Source organism: Hyperolius riggenbachi, chromosome 1, assembly GCF_040937935.1.
Source record: "Hyperolius riggenbachi isolate aHypRig1 chromosome 1, aHypRig1.pri, whole genome shotgun sequence".
NCBI classification, from domain to species: Eukaryota; Metazoa; Chordata; class Amphibia; order Anura; family Hyperoliidae; genus Hyperolius; species Hyperolius riggenbachi.
In genome coordinates, this window is record NC_090646.1 from 328,124,489 (window position 1) to 328,140,155 (window position 15,667).

The following is a 15,667-nucleotide window of genomic DNA, read 5'->3' on the forward strand; positions in this document are numbered from 1 at the left end:
GGGCGTACTAGCGTTTAGGTTTTGTATATATTGGCTGCACAGGACATCATTCGGCTACAGCACTCCGTGGGAATCCACCAAACCTAACCCTCTGACGAAGGATTAAATCCGAAACGGCGCTGTCAGGGTAATGGACTTTTCTTGACGCTCTGATACACTTTTTATGGCATCCCTTGCTTCCACTATGCTCAAGTTTGCTCTATTGAGATCCACAAGGTTTATGCTACAGTGACTGTTTTGGCTAATACCATAGCTTGCTTTTTTTGATGGTCCACTCTGCACTGTGATGTTATAGTCCCTGTTGGACTTGCTGTTATCCATGAACATTGGCATGTTATTGTACAAGCTACTATGGTATACCATATACACAGAGTGTCTCTTTTTGGATGTTAAGTGCCTCAGTCTGTATTGTATTGTGCTTATTGTATTGTATTCTATGTGAATTTGTTATACATTTTGATACTATATTTAATACACTTATTGTTGCATTAATTTTGGTGTGCAGGTGAATTCATTGATTTTAGCAGTGGCAGGCACGAACACGGACATACCTCCATGCGTTCCACCACCCGAGGTTCCTCTCTTTATGTGTCTTACGCTTCTTCTTCTTTATCAGGAAGTAGCATGAGCTGCTTACAGAGACCGGACCTCCGCAGTGGAACACATGGAAGTGTTCCTGCCTGTGGCTGCTGCCACTGATAAATGCTGGAGGGGGGAGCATTGAGGGGAGAGCCCGAGGTGAGGGAGGGGGGAGTGACCCCTCCTTCCCACCGATGTGGGTGGCCAATGCTCACCTCTCATGCACTGCAACCCTGGGGCACCCATGCCTGGCTATACTGGGGATACCCATGCCTGGCTATACTAGGGGCACCCATGCCTGGTTATACTGTGGGCACTCATACCTGGCTATACTGTTGGCACCCATGCCTGGCTATACTGTGGGCAACCATGCCTGACTATACTGTGGCAAAAACGGGGGTACCTAAACCTAGCTATACTGTGGGCACCTATACCTGGCTATACTGGGGGCGACTATAATAATGGCACCTATACCTCGCTATACTGGGGGCACTTATACCTTTGCTATACTAGGGGCACCTATACATGGCTACACTGGGGGCACCTATACCTAGATATACTGAGGGCACCTATACCTGGCTATACTGAGGATGAACATCTATACCTGACTATACTAGGGGCACCTATACCTAGCTATCTGTACTGGGGGTACCTGGCTGTGAGCTCCGTGTGCCGAAACCACTTGCTTTGGCACCTATACCTGGGGTGAGGGGGGGCCCATCCAAATTTTGGCAGGAGGGGGCGAGTGATTTCTAGTTATGCCCCTGATACCTACAGTAGGTAAATTAATACAAAGCTATGTACATGTCTGTAGCACATAAAAGAAAAAAAATGTATTTACCTCCAAAGCTTTTTCAGTTATATCTTGATTCACACAATGGGTATGAAGACGGGGTAGGATAACTTCATCTGCTCCCTTTGTATAAAGTTTAATCTTTCCATCTGGATCTTTAACTGTTGTCAAAAATCACAGACAAATCAGAAAGCATGGAGGTAATAAAAAAAACATTAAAAAAATAACCAAATAATCACCTAATATTGACATCCTTTTGCGGACACTAGTGAAATCAAGAAGAGCCAAGATTTCATAGATTCTTTCTACTCCAAGTTCATTAATTATGATGGTATCTTGTGTACGGGACATAAAGATGTAGCCAAAGTTCCTTGCTGCGGTGATTAAAGCTTCTTCATCAGGGCTTGCTGCTTTATAAGTCAAGTCATCTAGCACACACAAAAGAACAGAAATTTCAGAATAAGGGTTTACTAATGTAGAATGTAAGACAAGAAACTAATTACGTTCTGTACATTGACTGTAGTTCTATTAGTAAATAGAGATGGCCCAAACGGTTCGCCGGGGAACGGTTCCCGGGGAGCTTCCGGGGGTTCGCAATCGCGGAGAATCGCATACTTTTCCGGAAGTTCAGTTCGTCCCCATAGTGCACCATTAGGGTCAACTTACATCACAGTAGGGACCCTCTACATCACAGTCAGCAGGCACATTGTAGCCAATCAGGCTCAATCCTGGAGCCACTCCCCGCCTTATAAAAGGCAGGTAGCGCCGGCCATCTTACTCACTCGTGTCCCTGCAATAGTGAGAGAAGGAAAAGCTGCTGCAGACTCTCTCATAGGGAAAGATTAGTTAGGCTCTTGTAGGCTTCTTAGCTTGCTCCTTGCTTATTCTTATTGCTAAAAAAGAACCCTCAACAGCTCTTTTGAGAGCTAATCTTGTTCTTGTGTTGCATAGACAGCCTTGATAATTTATACTATGTGTGTGCCACTGCCAGGCCCAGCACATTCAGTGACTACCTGTGTGTGACAGGTGCACATTGTAATACCCATTACTGCATATACCTACCTACCTGTTGTTCACAGTGCACCCACCTACCTACGTGAGTGCACCCAGAGTCACTCTTCCTGTCTGGTATCTATCTGTGTGTGACAGGTGCACATTGTAATACTCATCACTGCATATACCTACCTACCTGTTGTTCACAGTGCACCCACCTACCTACATGTGTGCACGCAGAGTTACTGTGCCTGTCCGTTATCTGTCTGTGTGTGACAGGTGCACATTGTAATACTCATCACTGCATATACCTACCTACCTGTTGTTCACAGTGCACCCACCTACCTACGTGTGTGCACGCAGAGTCACTCTGCCTGTCCGGTATCCGTCTGTGTGTGACAGGTGCACATTGTAATACCCATCACTGCATGTACCTACCTACCTGTTGTTCACAGTGCACCCACCTACCTACGTGAGTGCACGCAGAGTCACTCTGCCTGTCCGGTATCTGTCTGTGTGTGACAGGTGCACATTGTAATACTCATCACTGCATATACCTACCTGTTGTGTTCAGTGCATCCACCTCATCACTGCATATACCTACCTGTTGTGTTGAGTGCATCCACCTCCTCACTGCATATACCTACCTGTTGTGTTGAGTGCACCCACCTCATCACTGCATATACCTACCTGTTGTGTTGAGTGCACCCACCTCATCACTGCATATACCTACCTGTCGTGTTGAGTGCACCCACCTCATCACTGCACATACCTACCTGTTGTGTTGAGTGCACTCACCTCATCACTGCATATACCTACCTGTCGTGTTGAGTGCACCCACCTCATCACTGCATATACCTACCTGTTGTGTTGAGTGCACCCACCTACCTACATGAGTGCACGCAGTGTGATATACCACTCCGTGCATACCTGTTAACTGAACCTATGTGACTGCACATTGTATTAGTCAAGTCAGTGCATACCTTTCACTTCATCCCCCCCCCCCCGATATGGACAAAACGGACAAACCAGGTAGAGGAAGAGGTAGAGGCAGACCCAGAGGAAGGCCACCCAGCAGGTCTTTGCGAGGTTGTGTTGATGTGATTTTGTGCGGCCCTGACCCAAAGTACAGTGCTCAGAAGAAGCCATGTGCCATCAACTCCCAAGATTGTCAGGACGTGGTTGACTATTTAACACAGAACACCTCATCTTCCGCAGCCACCAGCGCTACTACAAGCACCACATCAGCTGCATTTGACATTTCGCAGGAGTTATTTGGTTGTGAAATCACTGATTCATAGCCACTACTGCTACAACAAGATAAAGGCGCTAAGCAAGTTACACCACCTCATATGTGTGAGTTAGGCGACACTACGGACGTAATGTGTGAGGAGGAGGATGATGAAGTACCTGCTGTTGGTGCAGTTTTGGAGGTGTCTGAGGCAAGCGAAGGTGGGAAGGGTGATTATGATGATTTTGATGATACGGATCCCACACGGGTTCCTAATAGACAAGCTGACCAAGGGGACAGTTAAGAGGGGGAGTCAGAGAGAAGTAGGAGGAGACGAGTTGCTGAAAGAAGCAGGGGGAGCTCGTCGTCAGAAACAGCTGGTGGCAGTGTCCGGTGCCATGTATTGCCACCTATGTACAGCCAGCCAACATGCCCCTCAATGTCAGCTGCTGATGCCACCATAGTGCCATCACCCCAGGGGGGCTCAGCAGTTTGGAAATGTTTTATTGTGTCTGCCTCAGATTGGAGCAATGCCATCTGTACTCTCTGCCTCCAAAAATTGAGCCGTGGAAAGGCCAAAATCCACGTAGGGACAAGTGCCTTACGAAGGCACATGGAGAAAAGGCACAAACTGCAATGGGAAGAGCACATGAGCAAAAGCAGCACTCAAAAGAAAAGCCACCCTCCTTCTTCTCTTCCTCCTTCAGGTGCAGCATCTTTAGCCATTGTCTCCCTTGCACCTTCACAGCCACCTTCCTCCACTCCACCTCTGCCCTTGAGCAGTTCCTACTCCTCTGCCCACAGCAGTCAGGTGTCCATGAAGGAAATCTTTGAGCAGAAGAAGCCAATTTCTGCCAGTCACCCCCTTGCGCGGCGTCTGACAGCTGGCTTGGCAGTACTGTTAGCTCGCCAGCTGTTACCATACCAGCTATTGGACTCTGAGGCCTTTAAAAAAATGTGTGGCCATTGGGACACCGCAGTGGAAGATGCCAGGCTGGAATTATTTCTCTAAAAAGGCGATACCCAAACTGTACCATGAAGTTGAGAGGCAAGTGAATTACAGCAATGGATGAATGACAACTAACTGAATGCAGACAAAACTGAAGTCCTTCTGTTCGGAGGGCAGCACATGACAACAAAACAACCTAAAGGGAACCAGAGGCCCCAGATAAAAGGTTTTATACATACCTGGGGCTTCCTCCAGCCCCATACGCACGGATCGCTTCCACGCCGCCGTCCTCCGCTTCCTGTATCCGGCGGTACCGGGTCCCGTAGTTTCGGCCAGTCGGCGGCAGGGCGCGGCCAATTGTCCGCATCACAGGGGCTCCCGGCATACACTTACGCATGCAGCTGCATACTGAGCAGCCGCACGCGTAAGGGTATGGAGGGAGCCCCTGCTCATGCGGACAATTGGCCGCCTCCGCCGGAAGTGACGGGACCCAGTACCGCCGATACAGGAAGCAGAGGACGGCGGCGTGGGAGCGATCCATGCATATGGGGCTGGAAGAAGCCCCAGGTATGTATAAAAGCTTTTTCTGGGTTTTTTTTAGTTCCTCTCTGGTTCCCTTTAACTTGCAGTCTTTACCACTGGGAATAGGAGGCACGGATCTACGCAGTTTTGATCATGTGCGTAGCCTTAGAGTTCTAATTGATGGGGATTTCAACTTCAGAACTCACATCTCTGCTGTAGTGAAATCATCCTATTTTCACCTTAAGAACATCGCAAAAATCAAGCACCTCATCCCAGCAGAAGATCTACCAACTTTAGTTCATGCCTTCATTACCTCCCGACTGGACTACTGCAATGCTCTCTATACTGGCCTTCCAAAAAAGGTCTTGTACCAGCTACAGCTGATACAGACTACTGCTGCCAGACTGCTAACCAACCAACCCCGTCACTGCCACATAACGCCAGTCCTGCACTCCCTTCACTGGCTACCTATAGAATGGAGGGTCCTTTTCAAGATCGGCCTACTGAAATTTAAATCCCTGAATAATCTGGGCCCTGGATACATGAAAGAAATGTTGCAGCTGCGTAGCAATATCTGCATTCTCAGATCCACAGGTTCTAATAATCTAGTCATACCCAGAGTCCACTTGGAAACTTTTGGTCCCAGAGCCTTATGTCATGCTGCCCCTACGTTTTGGAACTCCTTACCTCAACAGATCAGGACAGCTCCATCCCTGGACGTGTTTAAATCCAGACTGAAAACCCACCTGTTCAGTTTGGCATTTGCAGAAATATTTTGTTGTGTGAATACGTCATCCTACTACCAATTACTGAATCTGAGAGAGCCTAAGCGATTTGAGTCCTATGGGAGAAAAGCTATAGAAATGTTATTGTATTGTATTGTATTGTAAGTGGTGTCATCTCTGGCACACAGCGTTGGGTCAAGAGTCCATCTGACCAGGGCCGGGCCGAGGCATAGGCTGGAGAGGCTCCAGCCTCAGGGCGCAGTGTAGGAGGGGGCGCACAATTCATTCAGCTGTCATTCCTAATTGTGTATGAAGCAGAAAGAAATAAGAAGAGGGGATACATAGCAGTGACTGCAAGTCAGATAACTAGATATTAAGGTGTTGGGGAGGTTGTGGGCCCTGTGGCCCTCTTAGTCTAATAGCAATCAGCGTGTGACAGCTGGGGTGGGAGGGATGGAGGGGGCGCACTTTGGTATCTCAGCCTTGGGTGCTGGAGGACCTTGTCCCTGCTCTGCATCTGACCACGGATGCCTGGTCTGCCAAGAACGGTCAGGGCAGGTACAATACGTACACAGCCCATTGGGTCAACCTGGTGACCGATGGCAAGCAGGGAGTACGTGGCAGTGCAGCAGACCAACTTGTGACACCTCCACGTCTTGCAGACAGGCCTCCTGCCACCTCCTCTCCGCCTGCTACATCCTCTTCGCTGTCGTCATCCTCCTTCTCCTCCTTGGCTGGTGCCGCAATCTCCTCTCCAACTACACAGCCTTATCTCCCCAGGGCCTATGCTGCATGTCATGTACGACGGTGTCACGCCATCTTAGACATGTCTTGCCTCAAAGCGGAGAGTCACACTGGAGCAGCTCTCCTGGCTGCTCTTAACAAACAGGTGGATCAGTGGCTGACCCCGCACCAGCTGGAGATTGGCAACGTGGTGTGTGACAACGGCAGCAATCTCCTTTCCGCTTTGAATTTGGGAAAGCTGACAAATGTACCCTGCATGGCACATGTGCTGAATGTAGTCATTCAAAGATTTGTGTCAAAGTACCCAGGCTTAGAGGACGTCCTGAAGCAGGCCAGGAAGTTGTGTGGGCAGTTCAGGCGGTCTTACACGGCCATGGCATGCTTTGCGGACATTCAGCGGAGAAACAACTTGCCAGTGAGATGCTTGATATGTGATAGCCCGACTCACTGGAATTCGACCCTGGTCACATTCTCTCGCCTGCTAGAACAGGAGAAAGCCATCACCCAGTACCTGTACAATTACAGTAAAAGGACACAATCTGGGGAGATGGGGCTGTTCTGGCCCAACAACTGGAATCTGATTCGAAATGCACGCAGGCTCATGAGGCCGTTTGAGGAGGTGACCAACCTGGTAAGTCGCAGTGAAGGCACCATTAGTGACTTGATCCCGTACGCTTACTTCCTGGAGCGTGCCGTGTGTAGAATAGTGGATCAAGCTGTGGAGGAGAGTGAAGAGGAACAGTTATGGGCAGAAGCGTTGTGGGATAAATTCATATCAGACTCAGGTGTTTCCTCAACACCTGCGGCAGCACAGAGGGGGGAGGAGGTTGAAGAGTCGTGTGGGGAAGAGGAGTCAGACTCGGATGATGAGGAAGGTGTTTCTTTGGAGGAGGAGGAGGCGACAGAAGAACAACCGCAGCAGGCATCACAGGGGGCTTGTGCTGCTCGACGTTCCTGTGGTATTGTTCGTGGCTGGGGGGAGGAGGAGAACTTACCTGGAAGAGCAAGAGGAGATGGATAGTACGTCTGGATCCAACTTTGTGCAGATGGCGTCTTTCATGCTTTCCAGCCTGTTGAGGGACCCCCGTATAAAAAAACTCAAGGGGAATGACCTGTACTGGGTGGCCACGCTACTAGACCCTCAGTATAGGCACAAAGTGCCGGGCATGTTTCCAACTCACCTGAAGGCAGAAAGGATGCAGCACATGCAGAACAAGCTGGCAAGTATGTTTTACAGTACGTTTAAGGGTGATGTTACAGCACAACGGAATAAAGGTACCACTTCCAGTAATCCTTCTCCCATGTCCACACAGGCAAGGACAGGACGCTCCAGCGATCTCATGGTGATGTCGCACATGCGGACCTTCTTTAGCCCAACACCTCGCCTTAGCCCTTCCGGATCCACCCTCCACCAACGCCTGGACCGGCAGGTAGCTGACTACCTGGCCTTAAGTGTGGATGTAGACACTGCGACTAGCGATGAACCCTTGGACTACTGGGTGCGCAGGCTTGACCTGTGGCCAGAGCTGTCCCAATTTGCCATCCAACTTCTGTCTTGCCCTGCCTCAAGCGTCCTGTCAGAAAGGACCTTCAGCGGAGCTGGAGGCATTGTCACTAAGAAGAGAAGTCGCCTAAGTCACAAAAGTGTTCAGTACCTCACCTTTTTCGAAATGAATGATGCATGAATCCCGGAGGGCTACTGCCCGCCCCAAGACTAAATCAGTCCCCACACACAGCATTTCTGCCTGCACGCTGTGTGACGGCCTGCCCCAAGACTAACTCGCTCCCCACACAGCATCTCTGCCCGCAGGCCTTTTGACTGCCTTCTCCGACTCCACCAACAGGGTCCAGGACACCAGGCGGATTCCTGAATTTTTAAGGCTACAATAATATTTCTGGTGCGTGTACATGCCTGCCTAATTTTTCTGCCTGCAATGCAGCTGCAAGCCTGCAACAACAAAACAAAAGGCATGTACATGTGCCAATTCCCCTTCGTGATCATTACCTTGCCGCGGTGAAGGGGCTTGCGTATTACAATGAAGCAATGACCGCCGGCTATACGAGTGTCAAAGGGGGGGGGGGGGCACACCCACGATAATAAGGTCGTTGGTGGACAGACTAAATTTGATCAGCTGGACAGTCACTGTTCTGTCATTCAGCTACCTACCGCCATCGCCTGCACTGGTGGTATGGTGCGCACTGGTGCCATGGTACGCACCAGTCCAACACAGCCGTCACTACACAAACAGCTGTTTGCAGTCACTGCATACCTTTCACTGCATCTGTGACTGCACATTGTATTATACCGGGCAGTCAGTGCATACCTTTCACTTGAATGGATGGCAGACATGCCCTCCATAACAGATTCTCGTTAAAGGCAAGTGCTGTCATCCTTGTCCACCATAACAGATTCTCGTTAAAGGATTTAAAGTGGATTCATCTCATATACAGCAGGGCCTCGAAAGTCCTCCTGTATTGTTGTTTTTGGTCACTACCTCGGGACGTGCATGCCATGCCTGCTGCCTTCCTTGGATGTGTGGAGATAGCCGTTTCTCAGGCTCCAACTCTGGACCGGAATCGAACCCTGATTCCAAGGCCATTACCCATGGTCACAATGGCAGACTTGCCCTCCATAATATGATTCTCGTGAAAGGCAAGTGGTATAATCATTGTCCTCCATAACAGATTCTCGTTAAAGGATTTAAAGTTGATTAATCTCATATACAGCAGGGCCTCAAAAGTCCTCCTGTATTATTATTTTTGGTCACTACCTCGGGACGTCCATGCCATGCCTGCTGCCTTCCTTGGATGTGTGGTGGTACCTTTTCTCAGGCTCCAACTCCGGACCAGAATCGAACCCTGATTACCCATTACCCGTGGTCACAATGGCAGACTTGCCCTACATAATAGATTCTCGTTGAAGGTACTGAACAGCAAGTACAAAATGTAATTTAAAAAAAATAGATGTAAGCTTTAACAATGGTAGAGAAAGAGCCATCGAAAGTTGATAAGGCAGTCAGACATTACCTGATATCACTGAGTGAGGAAGAGCAATTTCGCCATGGTGCGCAGTAGTCCAGCACGGCTGTCACTAAACAAACAGCTGTGTGTGGTGCGTTACACGGTGAGTTTGGTCTGTCAGTGTGAAGCAGTACATTAATTACACTACCTGATTGATGTATACACATGCAAGATGTTTTAAAGCACTTTAGGCCTGCAATTTAGCAATCAATGTGATATCTGCACATAAAACGCTGCTTTGCATCAAATCCAGATTTTTCCCCGGGACTTTTGGCATGTATCCCACTCCGCCATGCCCCCCTTCAGGTGTTAGACCCCTTGAAACATCTTTTCCATCACTTTTCTGGCCAGCATAAGTGTTTCTAGTTTTCCAAGTTCGCCTCCCCATTGAAGTCCATTGCGGTTCGCGAAAGTTTGCGCGAACCGAACCTTTCGCGGAAGTTCGCGAACCCAGTTCGCAAACCGAAAATCGGAGGTTCGGGCCATCTCTATTAGTAAACTGAAAGTTAGAAGACAGAAAAGAAGAGAATCCAAAGTTTATCTCAATGATAAATGTATGCAGCCCCAAGCAGCAACTTCCAACCATAGAAATAATCCTTTTCCATAATAGAGGAAATAAGCACCCCATGCTATACCGATTAAAAATTACAACTTAAAAAAATAACCAGTCTAATCGCATAGACCACACTGACAGCAGTAATTGTCACAAGCCCCCTAGTGGGGGCACAATGCCTTCCATTCGCTTTCTGCACACAGACCAAGCAATCTGTGGTGCGCAGAAACCGCTGGGATTTTGGCAGCAGATCGAATAGAAGGGAGCTTGTGAGTTACGGTAATACAAATACACACTATTTCAGGGTATAACTGCCACCACTCCAACAGAAGGGTAGGAGACCTAACTAATACCTGCAAACCAAAACGGTTAAAACACACTCTCGTTTATTTAGCCATCAACAGTAGTAGCGACTCGTCAGAAGCTAGGGTTCAGTTTTTAGAAGTCTTTATTATAAATGCAATATAAATAATTAATATATACAGAAAATCATTAAAATCAACAATTATAGAGACAATCGTAGCGCAGCATAAAATAAATAAAAAGGGAAGAAAATACAAATACTTAAGTTCATGTGGAAATATATCCTTTCTGGGAAATCTGAGCACATGGAAAATGTCCTTTGTTTCAGTTCAGGAAATGGCCGCCAGCCACATGGTCCTCTGGCTGGCCTGATCAGGTGATGATACACAAGGGAGGACTGCCCCTCCTTGTATGCATCCTGGTTTTATGGAAGCTAGTTTTGAGGTAGGACCAAGCCCGCCCCTCTGGATGACAAACCAATCACAGTTCAAGTCCTTGGAGAGAGATGTAGGTTTAAACGTATAAAACGCTGTAATTCAAAACCGATAAATGCCACATTTGCGCTGATAACAGATTAATACACAGTGGATTCGGGGAATCATACAGAGACCAAGAATCCTGAGTCTAGCCCAAGTGGTTGCACCAAAATTAATAACTCTGCTTAGGAATGGGCTATGAACTCCCACAATCACTGAAAACGTGCGCAATTTCAACTGCGCCTAAATGTGTTATTTTAGTAGAGATAGTCAGTGACATTCTGCTACAATCTTACCAAAAATGTCTGGCTATATTTCCACTTTGAGCTGTCCATACAACAAAGTCATGCTGGGTTGCTGCGTTCTGTCTATGTGACTGCAGTTTCTGAATAGGCCCCTACTGTGGGTTTTCCTGACTATTCCTGTGTATGCTGTCATTCACAGGTAACTGTGAAGAGGTCAATTACCTGGTCAGAGTTGTGACAGGTACGTGTGAACTGTCTTCTGGGCTCCCTGCATTCTAAAGTAGGTTAGGCCAAATGGTGTTGAAACACACTCAGCTGTAAGTTTCTTTTGAACCAGCTAATTACACAAACATTAACTTCACTGGTCAACAAGCATACTTCAGGAAAAGAAAAAATGTCATTCTGATCGCTGAAATGACTGCGCAAATCTAACCGGGAAGCGATTAGAAAACCGACTGCGCAAATCTTCCCGATTCGCCTGCGTTTCTCACGGCTGTTCTGTGACAGTAATATAATCTGTGTAAAAATCAAAAGTTTCTGAATCCTACACTGAAAAATGCTGTTCTGTGTTTGCTTAAAATGACCATTAGTGGTACATTTTTTAGCAAAATATAATTTTTTCAATAGAATTATTCAAATAGAAAGAAAAGTTCATATTTAATAGAGCCAAACCAGTACAGACTCCATCTTGCGATAATAAGGAAACCAAGTGTTATATATATGGAAAGAATTGCCATGCCCATTGACCATTTTTAAGGTAATAATTGCTAATACCATCGTTCAGGATAAATTGGACCCGCCAGCTTTTCTGTTTTCATGCAATATGATCTGAAAATCTGATCAAAAATTAAATTGTTTACTAAAAAGTTAGGAAAAACAAAAGTTTGCTTTCTTAAAACAGAAAGAATTTGCGATAATTCAGGTTGGAGTGAGCTTGAGATGTCTCCCAGGGCATCACTGCTGAATATATGCAAATTAACCATTGTACCCTTAGAAGCTAAACACACCTCCAGAACCGCTGGAATGCAATGATGTGTCAGCTTGTTAATTTGTACAGAGCCATAAAAATCCAACATGCATACCGACTGTTTCGGATTGTTTGATCCTCATCAGTGCATGGCATGGATTAATTTGGCACTATGCAGTAGGGCTTGTAACACCGAGAGGCAGAGGCGGCCTTAGAGTATGCGGGGCCTGGGACAGGTATCATACACACGCTGCTGATACACACGCTGCTTCCTGTTCAACAGGAAGCAGCGTGTGTGTGTATCAGCGTTTATGGAGAGAGGAGACTGGCGGCGAGAGAGCAGCGATTGGAACCAGGGAGGTGAGTAGTTTTGTATAGCGCTTCCCTGCACATTGCTGTCTGCACACCGAGGGGGGGGGGGAGCGCGGAGGGCGGCCGGGGAGAGGAAGGGAGGGAGAGGTCGGGCTGCCCTCCCCGCGGCTGCGATTCCCCCCTCCATCACAGTGCCTCCCTCCCAACAGCGCTCAGGGTGCCCGCACGGGCCGCACGGCCCTAGAAACGGCCATGCTGGCCTTTATATCACTCGTATGATCTTAATGAATTGTGGCCTTTGTTCACCCTCCCAGATTTTTCATTGCTAGTATAGGTGAATAGGGGACAGCGCCATTATACAATTTTCATATTTGATGCAACTGTGCTAGAGAAATTCACTTTGAAAACGTCTGTCCCATGAATGTGACTCGTGACCAAGAGATCCAAAGAAAGGTATAGAGCTGCAAGCAGTGAGCTCAAAGTCAACACCTGATCCCAGCCACCTCCTCCCTACTATAGAGCGCACAGAGGAGACAGACAGGATGATTTTTGTGCTCACAGGTAAAGGCCAGTTGGTGCTACCTCCCAGCTCCTCCCTGGCTAACTCCTAGGTTGAAGATGAGATGGAGGAGAAGCTTAGAATATTCACATGCTGGTTTTCGGCCTACGCAAGATGAATATGAAATTCAAACCGGTCATGATTGCAAACCTGCTAGGTATGGTAATAAAAAAAAATATTCCCCACAATATGTATTTAAAAACACAGCCTGAAACACAGATTTAAGATACAAAAGACATTTCAAGGGATCATATAAAACGAATTACTGACTTTCTGAATTAATGGGCCAATACCTGATCTCTTACCTTCATTCCTATCAACCATGACTGTATGACAAATTGAAAGCAGACGAAAAAATTCCTTATAGGTGACATCGTCATTCTGGCAAACCATATCAATTAAAGACTGGTCATAGAACTTGAACTTTTTATCTGCATATTTATTCCAACTGAAGTTCACTTCCTGAAATTTAAGAACAAAGATCATCAGATATGTATATATATATATATATATATATATATATATATATATATATATATATATATATATATATATATTTATTTTTATATATATATATATATATATATATACACAGTGTATATATATACATATATATATATATATATATATATATATATATATGTACAGGATATACTTATGCCATGAACCTGACAGTTTCCCTGCATTCGTACGACTCTATAATTTTACTCTAATCTCTTCAAATTAGCTCTATCTATTTTTCTCTTATCTACATAATATCTTTTCAGAACATCAAAAAAGCAGCAAAATAGAAAAAATACTGCCATCAGTATGCGGCAGGGACGGAATGGCCACACCTGTGCTTACCTGCAGCCTGCTCCAGTGGACATCAACGTTCTGTAACAAACAGAGGAGAGACGGGCACTGCTGCATAAAAGCCCTTTATTGTGGCCGGGTAATCACAGTGGCACAGCAGTGGGGGAAGGATTGCCTGACAGCTGTACCACAAGTATTAAACTTGCTTCATCAGAGGCTAAACATTAAGCCTCTGATGAAGCAAGTTTAATACTTGTGGAACAGCTGTCAGGCAATCCTTCCCCCCACTGCTGTGCCACTGTGATTACCCGGCCACAATAAAGGGCTTTTATGCAGCAGTGCCCGTCTCTCCTCTGTTTGTTACAGAGTATCTTTTCAGAACATAGCATACATAAAAGTTTACCAAAATATATATATTTTTTGTACTTTGCTTGCTGAGTGCTTATACTAAGATTTGAACTGAAAGCTTATGAACAAAGTTTAATGCACGGATAAAACCTTATCTCAAGCTGTCTCTCACTGTTTATTGGCTATTTAAAGAGAGTCTGAAGCGAGAATAAATCTCGCTTCAGATCTCATAGATAGCAGGGGCACGTGTGCCCCTGCTAAACCGCCACTATAGCGCCGCTAAACGGGGGTCCCTTCACCCCCAAATCCCCTCGTTTCAGCGGGGGAGTGCTTCCTGGTTGGGGCAGGGCTAACCGCCGCAGCCCTGCCCCACACGCGTCTGTCAGCGCGTATCTCCGCCTCTCCCCCGCCCCTCTCAGTCTTCCTTCACTGAGAGGGGCGGGGGAGAGGCGGCGATGCGCCGCTGATAGACGCGACTGGAGGCAGGGCTGCAGCCGTTAGCCCTGCCTCCAGGAGCGACCAAGTCTGCGACCAAGTGTCGCAGTGGGGGGTTTGGGGGTGAAGGGACCCCCGTTTAGCGGCGATATATAGCGGCGGTTTAGCAGGGGCACACGTGCCCCTGCTAACTATGAGCTCTGAAGCGAGATTTATTCTCGCTTCAGAGTCTCTTTAAGTGCTTCAGAAAACAGGACTGTATTCGACCCAAGTTAAGTCGAAGAGCTCAGAGAAGTTCTTTTGCAAAGATAACAACTGAAGCTTTTTAACTCTTTCTGTACTGGAAAACAATATGAAACTTTTTTATTTGCTACTAATGTTGTATTTCGTAGCTGTACTACACTTACAATTCATTATCTCATATGTCTATTTTCACTTCAGGTTTACTTAAATACATATTGCAAAAGGCAACAATGCTGGTAACAGTTTGCTGACAACCCTGCAGCTCTCATTGGGAGCACAAACCTCCACTGAGATGATCAGAAATCACTTGGTGATTTCTGGGAGTAACATTGCTGGTTATACATTTTTAAATTTTAAGTCTATCAGCAGAATGGTTCCCAACTGCAGGTTTTTTCACCACATACAATGACATTCATGGTCAGGTACACAGTATAGTGTGCCTATCTATGTAGTGTAGTGTGCCTGTACACCTTCCCCCATCCCCCTCTATTTTCTCTTATATAATAGTTCTACAAAATATAAATTCTAATGTTTACATATTAAAATATATAAAAACAGAGTAAAATGCATTAAAAAATGTAAAAGGGAGGCTGAAGCCTATGACAGCTGATCACCCTGATTGGCTGGCGGGGGGAGGGAGCAGGGGAAAATAAATAAAAAAAAAACAAAATTATTAAAAAATAAATAAAATAAATGGTTGTAAAAAAATAAACAACTGTGGAGCGATCAGACCCCACCAACAGAAAGCTCTGTTGGTGGGGAAAATGGGGGGGGGGGGGGGGAATCACTTGTGTGCTCTGTTGTGCGGCCCTGCAGCCTGGCCTTAAAGCTGCAGTAGTCAATTTAGCAATAATTAGCCTGGTCTTTAGGGGGG

General features: G+C 46.6%; 1 protein-coding gene across 1 annotated transcript in view; it reads right to left on the reverse strand.

Moving 5' to 3' along the window:
* Positions 1-15,667, reverse strand: part of ATP8B3 (ATPase phospholipid transporting 8B3) — a 335,474-nt gene that overhangs the window by 164,673 nt on the left and 155,134 nt on the right. Inside the window, exons 15-17 of the mRNA XM_068234593.1 lie at positions 13,278-13,434; positions 1,612-1,800; positions 1,421-1,533 (exon numbers count right to left, since the gene is read on the reverse strand). Of these exons, the coding sequence (XP_068090694.1) occupies positions 1,421-1,533; positions 1,612-1,800; positions 13,278-13,434 (459 nt within the window). The remainder of the gene's footprint in view (positions 1-1,420; positions 1,534-1,611; positions 1,801-13,277; positions 13,435-15,667) is intronic.